General features: G+C 42.9%; 1 protein-coding gene across 7 annotated transcripts in view; it reads right to left on the reverse strand.

The window, feature by feature from the left end:
* Window positions 1-10,463: 10,463 nt before the first annotated feature.
* The window catches only part of PPARD (peroxisome proliferator activated receptor delta), a 78,245-nt gene continuing 72,533 nt past the window's right edge, over window positions 10,464-16,175 (reverse strand). For all 7 annotated transcript variants that reach the window (XM_074236471.1, XM_074236467.1, XM_074236465.1 and 4 more), the window contains 2 exons: window positions 15,631-16,081; window positions 10,464-14,725 (listed from right to left, as the gene is read on the reverse strand). In XM_074236471.1, coding sequence (XP_074092572.1) covers window positions 14,478-14,725; window positions 15,631-16,081 — 699 coding nt within the window. In that variant the 3' untranslated portion in view covers window positions 10,464-14,477. The remainder of the gene's footprint in view (window positions 14,726-15,630; window positions 16,082-16,175) is intronic.

Raw genomic sequence — 16,175 nt, forward strand, 5'->3', positions numbered from 1 at the left:
TTTAATCAGGTTCAGGAGGCACTTAGAAGTATTGTTAGTGTTGACATCTCTGGCCTAGAGCACTGAGAGATGACCTGCCCTGACACATCCAGTATTTGCTAAAGGCATAAGTCTTCCTAGCTTTGGGGCTGGCACTCTATTTGCTTTTCTAACATGTACGGTTGCCAAACCTCATGAATTTTGGCCCTATTAAAGAATTAAACTATATATGTGAACTCCAAGGTTTGCCCTAATAAGGAACACATGGAATTAGACTTACTTGTGAGAGCCCCCAGGAGTTGGTCTTAAGAAAAAACAACAGAAATTTGGTTAACTTACATGTTTAATAGTTCTTCTAAGTTCTGCAGTCAAATGCCCATATGTGGAGGGGTCCAGCTAGGAACTAAGACCCTCAGAATGAGATCTTTGGACATACATTTATAAGAAATAGACAAAGGCTGATTAGCAATATCCAATGAAGTCACATCATATGTTATTGTTCCTTTCCTTAATTTCAGATGTCTGCCTCCTATCAGGTCATCAAGGCTCCCATCAGGGAGAAGAATTCTTTTAACTCAGGATGTCTGGGCCTAAGCACACAGCTGTCCATTAAGCATGAGATTCTCCTTTCCAGGATGTCATAACAGGGCACTTACAGTTGCTGTCTGAAAGATAATTAGGCAAGTCTCTTGTTTTCTAAGAACTTGGTCAACACAGATAAGCATTATACAAAGTAGGAAGTGAAGGGGGCAAAAGAGGGATCAAAGAATATTTGAGGAAGGAGAAGGTTCTGAGAGCCTAGCACCAGGCTATAAGGAAGAAAGTTCTTGTCTCTGCTTTCAAGCTTGGCTTGGGTAGGCCAGACAAGTACACATGAATTTCCAAATTTAAGACAACTATATGAGAGACAATACAAGACAGTATTGTCTCAATGAAAGGGCAAATAAGCAGTAGAGGAGTTCTGAGAATGGGAGGTCATTGAGGGCAGGAAAGGTGAGGGAAGTCTTCTCTGAGAGTGCTGGAGCTAAACCTGGTGAGGCAGCAAAAGTCTGTCTGCAAAGGCTCAGAAAATCTGGAGCAGATGTTGTCAGGGACACACAAGTCACCCTGAGGAAGTGACTTAACATCTTGTAACCTAATTTACAAAGGAAGACAACATGGCATTTTTTGCGCCCGAGTTAAGACCTTCATAAACCTGAAAAAAATTTTTCATTTATTTAAGGCAATGGGGTTGAGTGACTTGGCCAAGATTATATAGCTAGGCAATTAAGTGTCTGAGGTAGGATTTGAACTCGGGTCCTCCTGACTCCAGAGCCAGTGCTCTATCCACTGCACCACCTAGCTGCCCCCATTGCTCATTTCTACAGCCCTGTACCCTCTTCTGGTATCCAGTTCCCTGAAGCTGTATTGGACAATCCACTCACTATTGGGCCCTATTCAGGCCTGGCTTCCTCAGGAAGACTCTCATACATGAGGCCAACAAAGCTTATCTGTTCTGTGACCCACTGCCTCCTTGAAAAGTCCTGTGATTAAATATCAACCCCCACACCCCCTGTGACGATTGGGGTTCTTTAGCATATCATGGGTCCTATGATGGGGGGGGCATATTAGGGGCATATCATGGAATGGGTGGACCTCTTAGATTATAACTCAAACTCTGAGAGCCTATGAACATCCAAGAGGGAGGGGAAAGAGTTTCTGAAGGCCATAAATTACCTGACTTTGAAGGCTAATTTGTGCTTCACTATTTTTTTTTTTAGTTTTTGCAAGGCAATGGGGTTAAGTGGCTTGCCCAAGGCCACACAGCTAAGTAATTATTATGTGTCTGAGGCCAGATTTGAACTCAAGTACTCCTGACTCTAGGGCCAGTGCTCTATCCACTGTGCTACCTAGCTGCCCCTGTGCTTCACTATTAATATTCAATTACCTAATTGCACAATTTTCTCTCCCTCTAGCAGGTTTTTCTTTTCATTCATTTAGAACAATGTGGGGCTTGTGCTAGGATCTTCAGAACCCCTTGAGGAAGCCCCAGAAGAGACAGGGGAAGGAGTGCTCATAGCTTGATTTCAAGCCAGATCCTTGTTTCTTTTCCGGGGTTCCCTTGGGTGGATCTCTGAATGGACCTGAAACCCTGCCATTGACGGGGAAAGTGATGGAAAATTGTGGAAACGACCCAGAAAGGTAGGGAAACTTCAGTTTTTATCTTTCAAGGCTGATTCTAGACAATTCCAGGAAAGAAAGTCGTAGATGGGAGGCCAGAGGTTGAAAAGGCATGTCAGGGATGAGAGGAAGTGACTCCCCCATCCAATACCCAAGGAGAGGTCTTTGGGTAGGTTAGCTGGGACAGCGAAGATGCTGTCTAGGGTAAAGAGAAAACTAAGTTCATCAGATACTGCTATTCTGAATGGCCACAAATCCCCATCCAAAGACAGTCTGTCTGGTGGCCAAGGTTTAGGTCTGAGGAAGTGAACCATAACGTACCTTTAAATAAAGAGGAGGTGGAATAGGCAACATGCCAGATAATTGGGGATGCTAAATTATTTCTAAGCAAGTTAGAAAAAGATAAAAAAAAATAGGTGGGATCCTCTGGCTGCTCCTAGAGAGAAGGAGGCTAACAGCGGGCCCATGAGGAAAGGGAAAGTCTGGAGAGAGGAGAAAAAGAAATGCTTTCTAAATTATGGAAGCTGATTGGATCCAATGCTATGTGAGTGGGTTTGAATGTTCCCAAGGGAGTGTGTGTATTTGTTCTGTCCTGTCTTGTGTATGTGTCTCTTTTAGGCATTTCTGGTTCTGCAGACCCAGCTCAAGTTTTAAAAGAGGGCTAGCTGGGAGTTGGGCCCAGGAGTTTCAGAAGGTGGGGGAGAAGGAAATAGTGTAGTGTGCAGCGGCCCCACGTGGAAATGAGCCCCTCCCTCACCCTTTGGTACTGGGGTACTTTGCTAGGTGTGCAGAGTTTAAGGGGAGGGGGATTCTTAAAGGAAAAAAAAGCAAGTTGTGCTTTGGGGAAAGAGTTTAGAAGAAGTTCAAGAGAAGAAAGAACCTTTAAGGGGAAGAGTGAGAAGTTAGAGGAGGGAAGATTTCCTATCCTTATTGGTTTCTCCCCGGGTTGGGGGAAGGGGTGGTAGGTTGGACACGTGGTGGTCTCAACCCATCCGCCATCTTGTGAAGACATGAACCCCTAGACTGAGTCTACCTAAATTCCCCACCCACCTGTGGAGGGAGGGGGGATAAACAGGAGAGCTCAAGTGCTTAAGCCTTAAAGGGAAAGATCCCTCTACAGGTGGGCTATGTATTGGAAAGAAAAAAAATGTAAAAGATCCAGGGGTTAAGAGACTCCTTTATTGAAAGGAAATCACATTTAATGACTATCTGCTGGCCATGTGGTCAGAGTGATGACTCTCATTGTTTTTAAAGTTTCTGAACTAGAGTTTTAGGAAGTGCACTGAGGATTTTAAAAGAGGGATACTAGTGTTGTAACATTCTGACAAAATTTGTACAGAATGGGAGGAATTAAATAACCTAGATTCTTAAATTAGTTTGGGAATAAACTATTTTAACACTATTGTAACTTTTGCAAGTAGTTAAGTGGTTTGGGATTTTAAACTCTATTGTAACACCTTTGGTTAAAGAAAAGTGGTATTGGGTTACTAAGAAGAGAAATACCTAGGTTGTCAGGGATGTTTACCGATGTCTTTTGGGACAAGCTCTAATTGGTTTTAGATTTTTTTTTGTCTAATTGGTTTTAATGTTAAGTTTAATAATGCTAACAATTGTACTTTTATTTTGGATAGAGCCTTTGGAATATGAGTGCTGGATTCTCTGTATAAGGTACTCTAAAGTTTTTATCAAACTAAGCTGTTGGGAAGTTAGTTGAATTTTAATTACATTGGGGTTTTAAATGTGTCATATGTATGAGATTGGATTCTGAGAATCTGGGTAGAGACAAAGTGTAAAGAACATGGGATATTCATTTTGCTCTTGTTCTAAGGGAAATGAGATGTTTAAATAACAATCATAATGTTTAATGTATATTAACAATGCATGTTTAATTTTAAAGAAGTTAAGAATGTGGACTTCTCTCTTGGTAACTGCAGGTGGCTGATGGGGGGCTCTGAACAAATTGCAATTGTAGGCCCTATTGAAAGGTAACTTAATGATGAATAAGATGTTTTTATCAGTCATGTGATATTCTTTTGTAACTGCAAAGAGATTATATTTGCAGTATTTAGTTATTCTTGTGAATATGTTATTTAAATACTGTATTGTTAAAACCTGGGATTAATGTGATTGTTTTGAAGGGCAATAAGGAAAATATGGAAAAAAAATACGACCCTTTCTGGGATAGATCTGTGGGTTCATGAATAATGTAATTATGGAAGGATTGCTTGGTACAGTCTAGTAATTTGTGTGCTACTGTTACTCTTATTGCTGCTCTGTTATAATGAAATTAATAATGCATGTTGGAAATTTAAGGCTACCTAAGATTGTTTTAATGGTTTTAAAGAATTCTGAAAAGTAATTTGTATGTTAGGGGGCGGCTAGGTGGCTCAGTGGATAAAGCACCAGCCCCAGAGTCAGGGGACCTGGGTTCAGATACTTAGTGATTGCTTAGCTGTGTGACCTTGAACAAATCACTTAACCCAATTGGCGTGGAAAAAATAACCATTTGTATGTTGAAGTTGGTTAGTATGTAAACAAGTTTATGTATAGAAGTTTCTAGCTATGTATGTGAATTGGGAATATTTTGGATCTATATATGTATATTTAAAAGCAGTGCTTGTTTGCTTTGAAGTATAAAAGCACTCTATAATATAGGAAAGATAAACACAAGATAATTTGATATTTCTCTGTGCAATCTCCTGGACAAAGGAGGCATTTATTTGTTGTAAGAGATACAACAGGCTAGAAGGAGATTTCTCTAGCCAAGGTGAATCTGATATGTCATTCTTATAGAGGTGGAGTAGATATGATTTCAGATAAAGGGATGTCTCTAGTAAGAAGTGGGAGACAGGTCTGCAGGGCCAGTCATAGTTAGAATACCAGGTTTTAGGCAAAGACCCAGGAAGGATAATCTGAGCTTTAGGTAGGGGTTTCATTAATTGGGACTCCATTTAGATTATAATTGGAATTTAGTGAATTGCATTCACTGGAAGTTCTAACTAGGTAAAACAACGATTTTAGATCACAGAACTTTTAATTTTCTCTTATGTCAGAAACCAAGATGGTCAACAAAAGAAATTCTACTGGGTAAATGTCATGTTCTTGGAGCCAAGGAAGCCAATGGGACAAGGATGTCAGGTGACAGGGATGGGCAGCTGAAGGGGCAGCTTCTCAGTATGGCTAAGGTTGGGCCCCTTTGACTTGATTTCCCCAAAATGACATTTGGATAATATCTCACCTGGAAGAATAAATCTGGCCTGACATTTGACTTACCCATGTGACCTTTGTCTGGACACTGACATTCATTACCCATAAAGGAAATTTCCTTTAATATCCTGGAAAGTTTTAGGTAAATTAGATCTAATAGCTAGAGATGGGTTAAGTGTCTGGCTCTGACACCTGCTATCAGCTACATGCTAAGATAGGAATTAGGTTTCCTTAGTTTTTGTATTAGAGTTTTGTATTAGAGGGGATATTTAGGTAAGAAGAATGGGAAATTCTTAGGATGATTAGTTTCAAGTTCTAGTTTAAGGAAATGAGTGTGTCAGATAAGTATACCAGGAAAAGGAAAATATGGGAATATTTGGGAAAAAAATTCATTTTGGTTATGGATGTTTGACTCCTTACTGTAATGAAAGCAAAGGTTAAAATTGTTTTATTTTAAGCCAGATGCTGGGTACTCTTAGAACAAAGATGACTGTTGAATGTATGTGTATGGAGCAAACTCCCAGTGAGAATGATCACATTGACTGAAGCTTGTAAGTTTGCTCATGTAGTAAAATATTAATGGAAGTTTGTGTTAAAAGTGAACTATATGTCAATATGGCAATAAGGCAAAATGTAAATTGTAATAAGCTCCAGAATCTCATTGTTTAGTGATGGAAACGTGCTTTGATCTGAATAAGATGTTAAACAGTTTCTCTACCAGAAGACAAGGTATCAAGGCGTCAGAGCTGGAGAGGACTTTTTGGAACAGATTCAGAAGATGCTGAAGGACATTGGATGTCTCCAAGGGAGAAGAGAGGAGAGACACTGGACCAGTTATCTCCACCATCTCTCACCTACATTGTTTATCTGTAACTTCCCCTTGACTCTATAAGTGTGACACCCCTACTTATGCTCTTCTCCTTACAGGAAAGGAGGAGGGCAGTCAGGGTGAAAATGTTCTTCATTAAGAAAGAGGGACATTATTGGGTGGCATTATTATAGCTATGTGGGTCTGTATAGGGAATGAGTCCTATCTCTGATTCAGACAACAGGGTGTTAGTAAAGATGGGAGGAGAGTCTAGCTGGCAGAAGTCAATGCCCCGTCTTTTGGTGTGGCTGTTGGACTTGCCATAGTTCACAGCAGTTTGAGAATTGGTCTTGGGTACCCCTGGGTCTGGCTAGATTCTCAGTCCCTGGTCAGGGGTGCACTGTGGCACAGAATTCTGATCTAGAGGAGAGAGATACCAGTGGCATGTGGCCAAGTCAGTTCAGGGTGACTTGTTTATAAATGACTGGCCAGGATAATTGCCTGGGGAGTAGTAAATATCTGGACATGTCCAGAAGCAGGGCACATATATTCAGGACTCAACAAGATAGGTGGCCTTAGACTCATGTGAGATGAATGATGGTACCTGGATCCCTTGTGAAGATGCACAAACTGGGGCGTTTGTTAAGGGAAACTGATTATGAGTTAGTATGGACTTGCAAGAAAAGTGCTGAAATGGCCATTTGCAAGAAAGATAATTTAAGGAACATCACTAGGTATATTAGCTATTCTTGATTGATCCAATGACAGAAAATCAGGAATTTAGTTTGATTAGTTTTGGAGCTGGGAAGACGTTTCTAAAGACATTGGTATAAAAACTTGCAGTGGAAGGAAGTACAGCAACTTTGGAAATGTATCTATTATCATGATGATTATATGGCCTATTTAAGAGGGCCCCTTGGAAGTAAAGAAGAGGACCAGTATTATCCATTTGTTGGAAACTATTCCTGACAGACCAACTAGCACTAGAGGGACATTATTGGATTTGTAGGACTACTGCCTAGACCCAGTTGTCCAAAGAGTTGGTCAGGGAGTTATCTAGACTTAAGGGCAGGGGTGGCTAGGTGGCGTAGTGGCTAAAGTACCTGGGTTCAAATCCGGTCTCAGACACTTAATAATTACCTAGCTGTGTGGCCTTGGGCAAGCCACTTAACCCATCTGCCTTGCAAAAAAAATACACACAAAAAAACTAAACTTAAGGGCAGAGGATGAGAGTTGGGGCTATGGAACCCCAGTTTATCCTGAATAGACCAATAAGACTCCAAGTTGTAGTGGAAAAATTACCAATCACACAGCTAGGGCCTTGGACTTGTTGGCTGACCAAGTAAGAGAGGCGAGTATTCAACATAGATTGGTACTAGACTACCTGCTGACTGAGGAAGGAGGAGGCTGTGGTAAACTGAACTTGTCAAGCTGCTGCCTAAAGATAGATGACAATGGGCAGGTGATAAAGGAGATAACCAGGGATATTAGAAAGTTGGCACATGTTCCAGTCCAAACCTGGACAAGCCCATTTAGTACCTCTGAGATGAATTGGTTTACTGGTTCATGGTGGAAAGTTATTGGGTATCTTACTATTGGCCCTAAGTGGGAGAATCCTTATTAGCCATGTTTGTCTCCCATGTATGATCCAGTTACTAACTCAAATAGTACAAGATTCTATCAGCAAATTAGGACTGGTATATGGCTTTAATAAGGAAGAGGTAAAGATATTGATAGGGAAAGTCAGTCCTATCAAGGATGAGGATTGTGAATTAATTTGAGGAAGACGCTGCTGGTGAAGTGTGAAGACCAAGTTGTTGTTAGAAAAGGGGGAAGTTGTGAGAAATGTAGGGTGTTGGTCTTCACAGGTTGTAGAGGGGAGCCCTTAGGGAATCCATTATAAAGGGGGAATGACTCAGACAATCACAAGGCTAGAAGAGTTTTCCTAATTCCATTTCAGGGATAGGAAACCCCAAGTCTGTGCAATTAGGTAACTGAATATTAACCCACACACCCTCTGTGACGACTGGGGTTCTTTAGCATATCATGGGTCCTATGATGGGGGGGATCATATTAGGGGGATATCATGGAATGGGTGGACCTCTTAGATTGTAACTCAAACTGAGAGCCTATGAACATTCAAGAGGGAGGGGAAAGAGTTTCTGAAGACCATAAATTACCTGACTTTGAGGACTAATTCATGCTTCACGCCTATATGAAGTACCTGCACCTTGTAAGGTGTATCTTGCAAGGTTCATGAATAAAATGTACAATTTTCTCTCTAGCAGGTTTTTCTTTTCATTGATTTATAACACTCATCATCTTGAAAGATCCAATCAACCTTTGTTACTCATACTTCAGTCACCTTTGCCCCTTTCCTATTTTTCTGTGTTAGATTGTAAGCTCCTTAAGGAAGTGGGCTTCCTTCTCTTTCCTCCTCTGGCTTCATCAAATAATTAAAAAGCAGCATGGGCTCAAAAGTCAGTAAGATCTAGGTTTGAATCCTGCCTTTAAAACTAGCTGTGTGCCAGTTTGGATCAAGGTACAACATGGAAACAAAGTAAAGACTGATAGATTGCTTTCCGTGGGGGGTGGGGTGGGGGGAGGGAAGTAAGATTGGGGAAAAAATTGTAAAACTCAAATAATATCTTTAATAAAAGTAAATTAAAAAAACTAGCTGGGCAAGTCACATATCTGCTCTGAGTAGTCTCAGTTCCCTCATTTGTAAAATGAGGATAACTGTTTTGAGGTTCAAATGGGATAATGTATATAAAGTACTTTGAAAAATCTTAAAGCCTATATATTCTCTCTGATACCATACCTCAAAATCTATAGTCTTCCATTCTTTATCCCCTCCCTCAGTCTATGAGGAAGAGATAACTCTCTTTGCCAAGGCCAGTTTTTCTATTTTTCCCTTGGAATAATTTCTTTCCTCCTCTGGAAGCTTGCCCTTTCAAGATGTCCTTTTCAAGGCCTTCTGATCCACTGGCTTCTGAGATCCCTAAAATCAAAATATCCTCCCAGTTTTTCCCCAAATCTCCCACCAGCTCCACTGTTTTTGGACTTGTTACTCTCCATCATCCTGGCTCACTGTGTACTGTCTCTCCCTGGGTTAGTCCTCCCCTTTTCAGTTTCCTTTTGTTTTTTTCTTCTCAAAATAGATTCTAAATTCCTTGAGGGCAAGGGCTTTGTTTTCAGATTTGTATCCCTTGGGCTTATCAAGAACCAAAACAAAGTAAGGGCTTAATATTTATTTGTTTATTTATTAGTTTTTTTTTGCTAGGCAAATGAGGTTAAGTGGCTTGCCCAAGGCCACACAACTAGGTAACTAAGTGTCTGAGGTCACATTTGAACTCCTGACTCCAGGGCCGGTACTCTATCCACTATACCACCTAGCCACCCCAGTGCTTAATATTTGTTGATTGATGTCCCTCATTTTAAAAAATCTTTCACTTGACTCTGCCCCCCTCCCTTTAGCTCTAGTCCTCTCTAGCTTCCTAGATAGAGCTGGTTACACTCACTGAATCCATTCTGAATCCTTTGCGATCCAGCTTCTGAGGCCATCAGAAGGAAATTGCTTCCAAGGTTAACAGGGTTCTCTTCACTGCTAGATATGATGGGGTTTTTTCCATTCTCCTTCTCCTTGACTTCTCAGAAGCATTCGATCTGTTCTCTTCTTCCTTAGCTTCATGACAGTGTTCTCTTGAGGCTGTCATCTGACTGCTCCTTTGCTGGATAATTTATACAGTTCTTTAAATTTTGCCGAGTAATTTTAACATTTCAACTCCCTGGGAGGTGCTATTACCCTCACTGGACAGAGACAGAAGTCAAGTGATTAATATAGACTTACACAGCTACTAAGTATGAGGCTAAATTTGAACTCAGGTCTTTCCTTCTCCAGGTCCAATCAGCTCTCCATCTGCTTCTTGTTAATTGTCTTTAATCCACAAAACACAAACAACCTCTGTCTGTTTGTCCTGGGCCCTCTTCCCTCTCAGTGGTATCTTTTGGTTTATGAGGGTTCACTTGTCATTTTGTAGGCAACTCCTGTATTTTCTATTCAGCCCAAATTTCTCTTGAATTCTACTTCTACTTCTCTAGCTGCTTCCAGGACAACCCCACCAAGGATGTACAGTATTATGCTGAATTCAAATTCAAATGCAACATGGTCAAAATGAAATTAATTATTTCTGTAAAACTATCCTGGTTCTGTAGAGAGCACTATGTTCTTTTTTTAAATTAATTTTTATTAAAGATATTATTTGAGTTCTACAATTTTCCCCCCAATCCCACTTCCCTCCCCCACCCCACCACGGAAAGCAATCTGTCAGTCTCCACTTTGTTTCCATGTTGTACCTTGATCCAAATTGGGTGTGATGAGAGAGAAATCATATCCTTAGAGAAGGGACAAGAAGTCTAAGAGGTAACAAGATCAGACAATAAGTTGCGTTTTTCTAAATTGAAGGGAATAGTCCTTGAACTTTGTTCAGACTCCACAGCTCCTTATCTGGATACAGATGGCACTCTCCTTTGCAGACAGACCAAAATTGCTCCTGATTGTTGCACTGATGGAATGAGCAAGTCCTTCAAGGTTGATCATCACCCCCATGTTGCTGTTAGGGTATACAGTGTTTTTCTGGTTCTGCTCATCTCACTCAGCATCAGTTCATGCAAATCCCTCCAGGCTTCCCTGAAATCCCATCCCTCCTGGTTTCTAATAGAACAATAGTGTTCCATGACGTACATATACCACAGTTTGCTAAGCCATTCCCCAATTGAAGGACGTTTACTTGATTTCCAATTCTTTGCCACCACAAACAGGGCTGCTATCAATATTTTTGTACAAGTAATGTTTTTTACCCTTTTTCATCATTTCTTCAGGCTATAGACCCAGTAGTGGTATTGCTGGGCCAAAGGAGAGCACTATGTTCTAGCAGACAAGAACTACAACCTCAATCATCCTTCCTCCCTCACCATATATATAACCTGTTGCCAAGGCTTGTTGATACATTACCTAAAGTTCTCCAGCATTAAAGCCTTTTTTCTACACTCTGCCTTATTCACCTATTCTCACCCAGATTTCTGAAATGCCCCCCCACCCCAACTTGATCTATTTCCTTATCTTTCACACTGCTGCCATGACCTCTAATCAGACTATCCCATTTGTCTCCCTCTCAGGATCTCAAGTTTCCTTCAAAACTCAGCTCAAATATCATCTCCTATGAAAAGCCTTTCCTGATTTCCTCCCAACACTAACCCTAATTTCATTTAATTATTTGAGTCCTTAAAGGAGTGAGTTGCCCGAGGACAGGTCACAGCAGAATTAAGCAGAAGCAGAATTAAAAGTTGAACTTAGAGCCTCAGATGTTAATGGAATGCTCTTTCTAAATCAGGCTGCTTCTATTTCTTGCCTGGGCTTTCCTAAGAGTTGAAGAACTTGGCCAAAGGTCAGAAGAGGCATCCTGAGAACAAAGGGACCAGCTCCCCAAACCAGAAGAAATTGGGACAACAAAAGGAACTCATTTATTGTGGAGCTGCTGACAAGTATGGAAGGATGTAACATTCAAAGTCTCAGGAGGTGAGATTTATGATCTTGCCTAATTCTCTAGTTATCTTATAGGTGTTCATTCTGTATTTCTTACTCTAACACCTCTAACAGATATCCAGTGGAGCAAAATGTGGTAATGCTAAAATCAGCAAAGATAAGAAAAATCTTGAGCAAGTTATATGACCCCCCCCCCCCTGCATGGATGTTTACCCTCTGGGAGAGCTTTTAGCCGCCTTCTCCCCAGAAACCTGCAAAGGAAGAAAAGTGCCAAGGATCCTAATTTAACCCCGGGGGGGGGGGGACTACAAAGGACAAAGTCAGTTTAGGGTCAGTTAGCTCTTATATATTTAATTCCCATTTATTTAGAATTCCATCAATCTGTGTACACTATTTATATTAAAAACAAAGGAAGCTGGGGATCCTAGCAAAAATATACATTTCAATTTTGGAGATTGTTATGACACAAGGGAGAGCGGCAGCTTTGAGCATCTGCACAGTGGGGGCTGGGGGGGCAGAAGGTGGGATGATCAGGCACAGTGTCTTCCTTCACAGCATCAGGCAAGGGCAGGGCCCCCCACAGGGAGTGTGCAAAGCCTAGGGTACCTGCCCCAGCAGGGGGCTGTGGGGGAGGTGGGACTGGAGAACCTGCCTCAGGAACTTCTGACCTCAATACCAAGTCAGGGATGGACTTGGAGAAGACAGAATAAAAAAGGGATGAGGTGGTCTGCTTCCTCCTCCCCCCCAAAAAAAGCCTAAGAAATGGGAAGAGGTAAAGTAGCCAGGATTTCCTTTCTTCCTCTATTTCTCCCCCACCCCACTCCCACCCCATCAACCCAAGGCTGCCAGCAGCCTGAAAAGGCCCCCTAACGTGTGCTCCCACCTCTGTCTTTGAGGCTGCCAAGAGCCCAGCTTTGATCCCCCTGAACTGGGTTCCAGTCCCAGTCCCAGTTCTGCCTCTATGACCTTAGGCAAATAATTTCCTCCTCAAGGAATTGGAGTGGATGGTCTACTGTTTCTCTTAGGTATGACTTCCTAAGCATATTCCTAAACTGTGTCCCAGACCTTGGGGCCTACCTCAAAGGTGAGAAGCCAGTTTTAAAAATGGCCTGGCCCTCTCTCCTGGTGGTGGGAGTGTAAGAACAGGTCAGGCGTTCAGGAGGTGGTTCTCCGAAGCACCTAGATGCTAATCTGGGACAGATCAACCTGCCTGACCTCCTCAGAGCCCAGTGGCCTGTGGGCAAGATAGGTGGTAGTGGTAAGCTTTGAGGAAAAGGTTCATTATAGGCTACATTCCCACCCCCAATCCCCACCCTCCTTAAGCTAAACCCTTTTAATCAGGCTGTGGGCAGGCTCGGCAGCTGCTGAGTCCATAGAGGTGCCCTGTTCACTTGGACTTTCTTGTTTAAACTCTTTCAAGAAAAGGGAATGCAGCTCACCTAGTAGAAGAGCCTGGCAGTTTAGAGCCCTGTCCTGTTTGGGGAAGGGGAATGAAACCTGTGATTAAAGTGAATTCAGTGCTTGTAGTAGGTAGGTGCCAGCAGGGCGGCTCTTAGGAGTGCAATGGGGGTGGGGTGGGGGTAAAGACTTGGGTAGCAGCACCAGCTTCTCCATACTCTATGAAGAAGGGGGAAAGTTAAGCTCAAACTCGCTTCAAGACATCTAGGTACTAGTTAAGAGAGTCTGGGCAAGGTAGTGTATACTATGACTTAATAATGAAATGTGGGGGAGGAGATTGATAGGGCTGTATCTCAACAATTGTCACAGTGGGAGGGAGAACATCTGACCTAGTCTTCTGTCTTGGGACTCAGCCTTCAAAATGAGTTTAGCTCTAAGACCTGCTCCAGGCAGGACTGTGGCTCTCCTTTCAGTCCTCCCCCAAACACCATGATCCTTGCTGCTCTCAGAGATGCCCACCCACCATGCTCCTGGACATCAAGATGAAGGGACATGTTAGTATCCAGCTCCCATGTCAGCCAGCACCAGAGGCAGTACCAGCATGGAAGACCACGCTAAAAGAATAGAAATGATGCTAGGCATCAATGTGACCTGCTGCCAAAGCCCATATCTAACCCCAGGAAAGCTATTCACAAAGTCCAAGGCAGTGAAGGGAGCCCCACATGGATTTCTGCTGGGTGCCCTGTTTCTGGTCTGTGCATTTCTTCCATGTTCTAAGGGACACTACTCCCAATCTCATTCATCAAATTTCCAGGAGAACTGGAGAGGAAGCTGGAGACAGCTGGGGGAATGGCATAGTTGGGCTCCAAAGGAGAATGGAATCTGGTCAATCACTAAAGGCTTGAAGGAGAACAGGAGACCTAGAATCTACACGCAGCTTAGTGTTTCTTTGGGATGTCTCACACAAGTCTTACATTATGGAAATAGAGCCTGAGAAACTTGGCACCTCCTCCACCTTTCTGTCCCAGGAAAATGGAGGGAATAGATAGGCCTCATCCAGCAAATGGAAAAAAGGAGAGGCCCATTGTAGTTTCTTGCTGGTGAGATAATACAAACCTGGTTCTTAGAGACAAAAGAGGTATAAGGGGAGAGAGAGACTGACCGAGTGTGTATGCACACGCATGCACACAAGCCCAAGTGTAAGTCTGGACTACTCCAGGAGTAATGCCAAGTGCCTCTGGGCAAAGTCAACGGAATCAGGATGTGGACAGTGCTTCTTCAGGCCTGCCCACCATGTGTCCTTCAGCACCAGGGTAGTAAGTACCTGGATAGCTCACATATGGCCTAGACCAGCCCAGGCAACTCTTTTGTCTCAGGGCTTCAGTACATGTCCTTATAGATCTCCTGAAGGAGTGGATGCAGTGAGGTCTCAGTTTCAGTCTTTTTGATTTTCTGCATTATCTGGGCATGCTCTGTCACCAGCTGCCTTAGGTCAGCCATTTTCTGCAGCAGCTTAGGGAAGAGGTACTGTGCATCAGGATGATTGGCTTGTAGGTGAAACTCCAGGGCCCTTAGAATGTTGTCTTGGATCTCCTCCACTTGCTTGACATTCATGAGGCCAGGGCGATCTATGGGGAGAAGGAAGTGTTTGGGGAGGTGGACTTGGTGGCAACCTGGATGCTCTCCTGGGGTGTGGCCAATTACATGGTAACTATTCACCTTTCTCTGTGGCAAAACGCTTACTCTCTGTGTTCCTTAGATGACTGACAACTACTTGGCTGCCTTTTTAATATGGGATCTTAGGGGCAGGAGACAGGGGCTATCTATCCTCTTTCTGAATTGGATCTGAAGGCATCCCCTAAAATGTGTTCTGCAGGTAACGTCACTCACTTATAACTGAACTGATTCTTGTAGGGTGGAAGGCAACATGAGAGAGGGAAAGGGAAAGAGCATCAAAGTTGGAAATCTAGATTTGGAGTCTTTGATCTGTCCCTTACTCGCTATGGTAGCTTGGGCAAGTTACTTCGTGTCCCCAAGCCTATTTTTTCACCTCAAACATCACTAACCTTATAGGTCAGTTGTAAAGACTTCAGTGTTATAATACATAAATGCTTTAAAATTAGCGCTATTACTTATAATGCTCATCCCTTTTTCTAGAACAAAGCTGATAAGACTTATCCTGCAAGCAAGAATAGTATGGTCTGGGCACTTTGGACCCAGAAAGTACCACATAAACGTGATATCAGTATCATGATTATTACCTCTGATGAGAACAGTTCTATCCTTGAAATGAATAAAATGGACTTGGGAGGGAGGGATTAACATGGAATTCAGAGGGCCTGAGCTCAGATCATAGCTTCCCACCAGGGTGACTTAAGACAAAGCACTTTTACTTAATCATTGTGGACCCAAGTTTCCTGAACTGTAAAAAAAAGTGGGGGGGTTAGTCCATGACTGTTAAGGTCCTTTCCAGTTCTAGATCTATGATCTTATGCTCTCCATTCCGATAGTAAATCTAGGCTTGTTTGCTCACCTCCACAGAGGATGATGGCAGCGATGAAAAGGGCCAAGTCGCTGTCATCTAACTCCAGGGCGTTGAACTTGACAGCAAATTCAAACTTGGGCTCGATGATCTCACTGAAGGGTTTGCGAAGGCTTCGAAGAAACTCCCGGGTCACAAAGCCATTGCCATTAGCTACCAGGAGTCCATCCTTGTTCATAATGGAGGCCAGCATGGCAAAAATGGCCTCATGGACACCATACTTGAGCAGGGTCACCTGGTCATTCAGGAAGAGGCTGACAAAGCTGGGGATGCTCTTGGCGAATTCAGTGAGCTCTCGCACTGTTTCCACCGTGGTGCACTGGCAGCGGTAGAACACGTGCACACTCATCTCCTTGTACTGGGGAAGCCCATTCACCAGCTGCTTCCAGACTAGTCCCTTCTCTGCCTGCCATAGCGTGTCCATGTCGTGGATCACAAAGGGCTACAAAACCCCAGCAACCCCAACCCCCCCCAGCCTTAGTTAGAAGTGGAAACTTTGCGTGTGTGAGGTGGGGGTGCCCATGGGTACTCCCCAC

This window comes from Macrotis lagotis, chromosome 5 (genome assembly GCF_037893015.1).
Source record: "Macrotis lagotis isolate mMagLag1 chromosome 5, bilby.v1.9.chrom.fasta, whole genome shotgun sequence".
NCBI classification, from domain to species: Eukaryota; Metazoa; Chordata; class Mammalia; order Peramelemorphia; family Peramelidae; genus Macrotis; species Macrotis lagotis.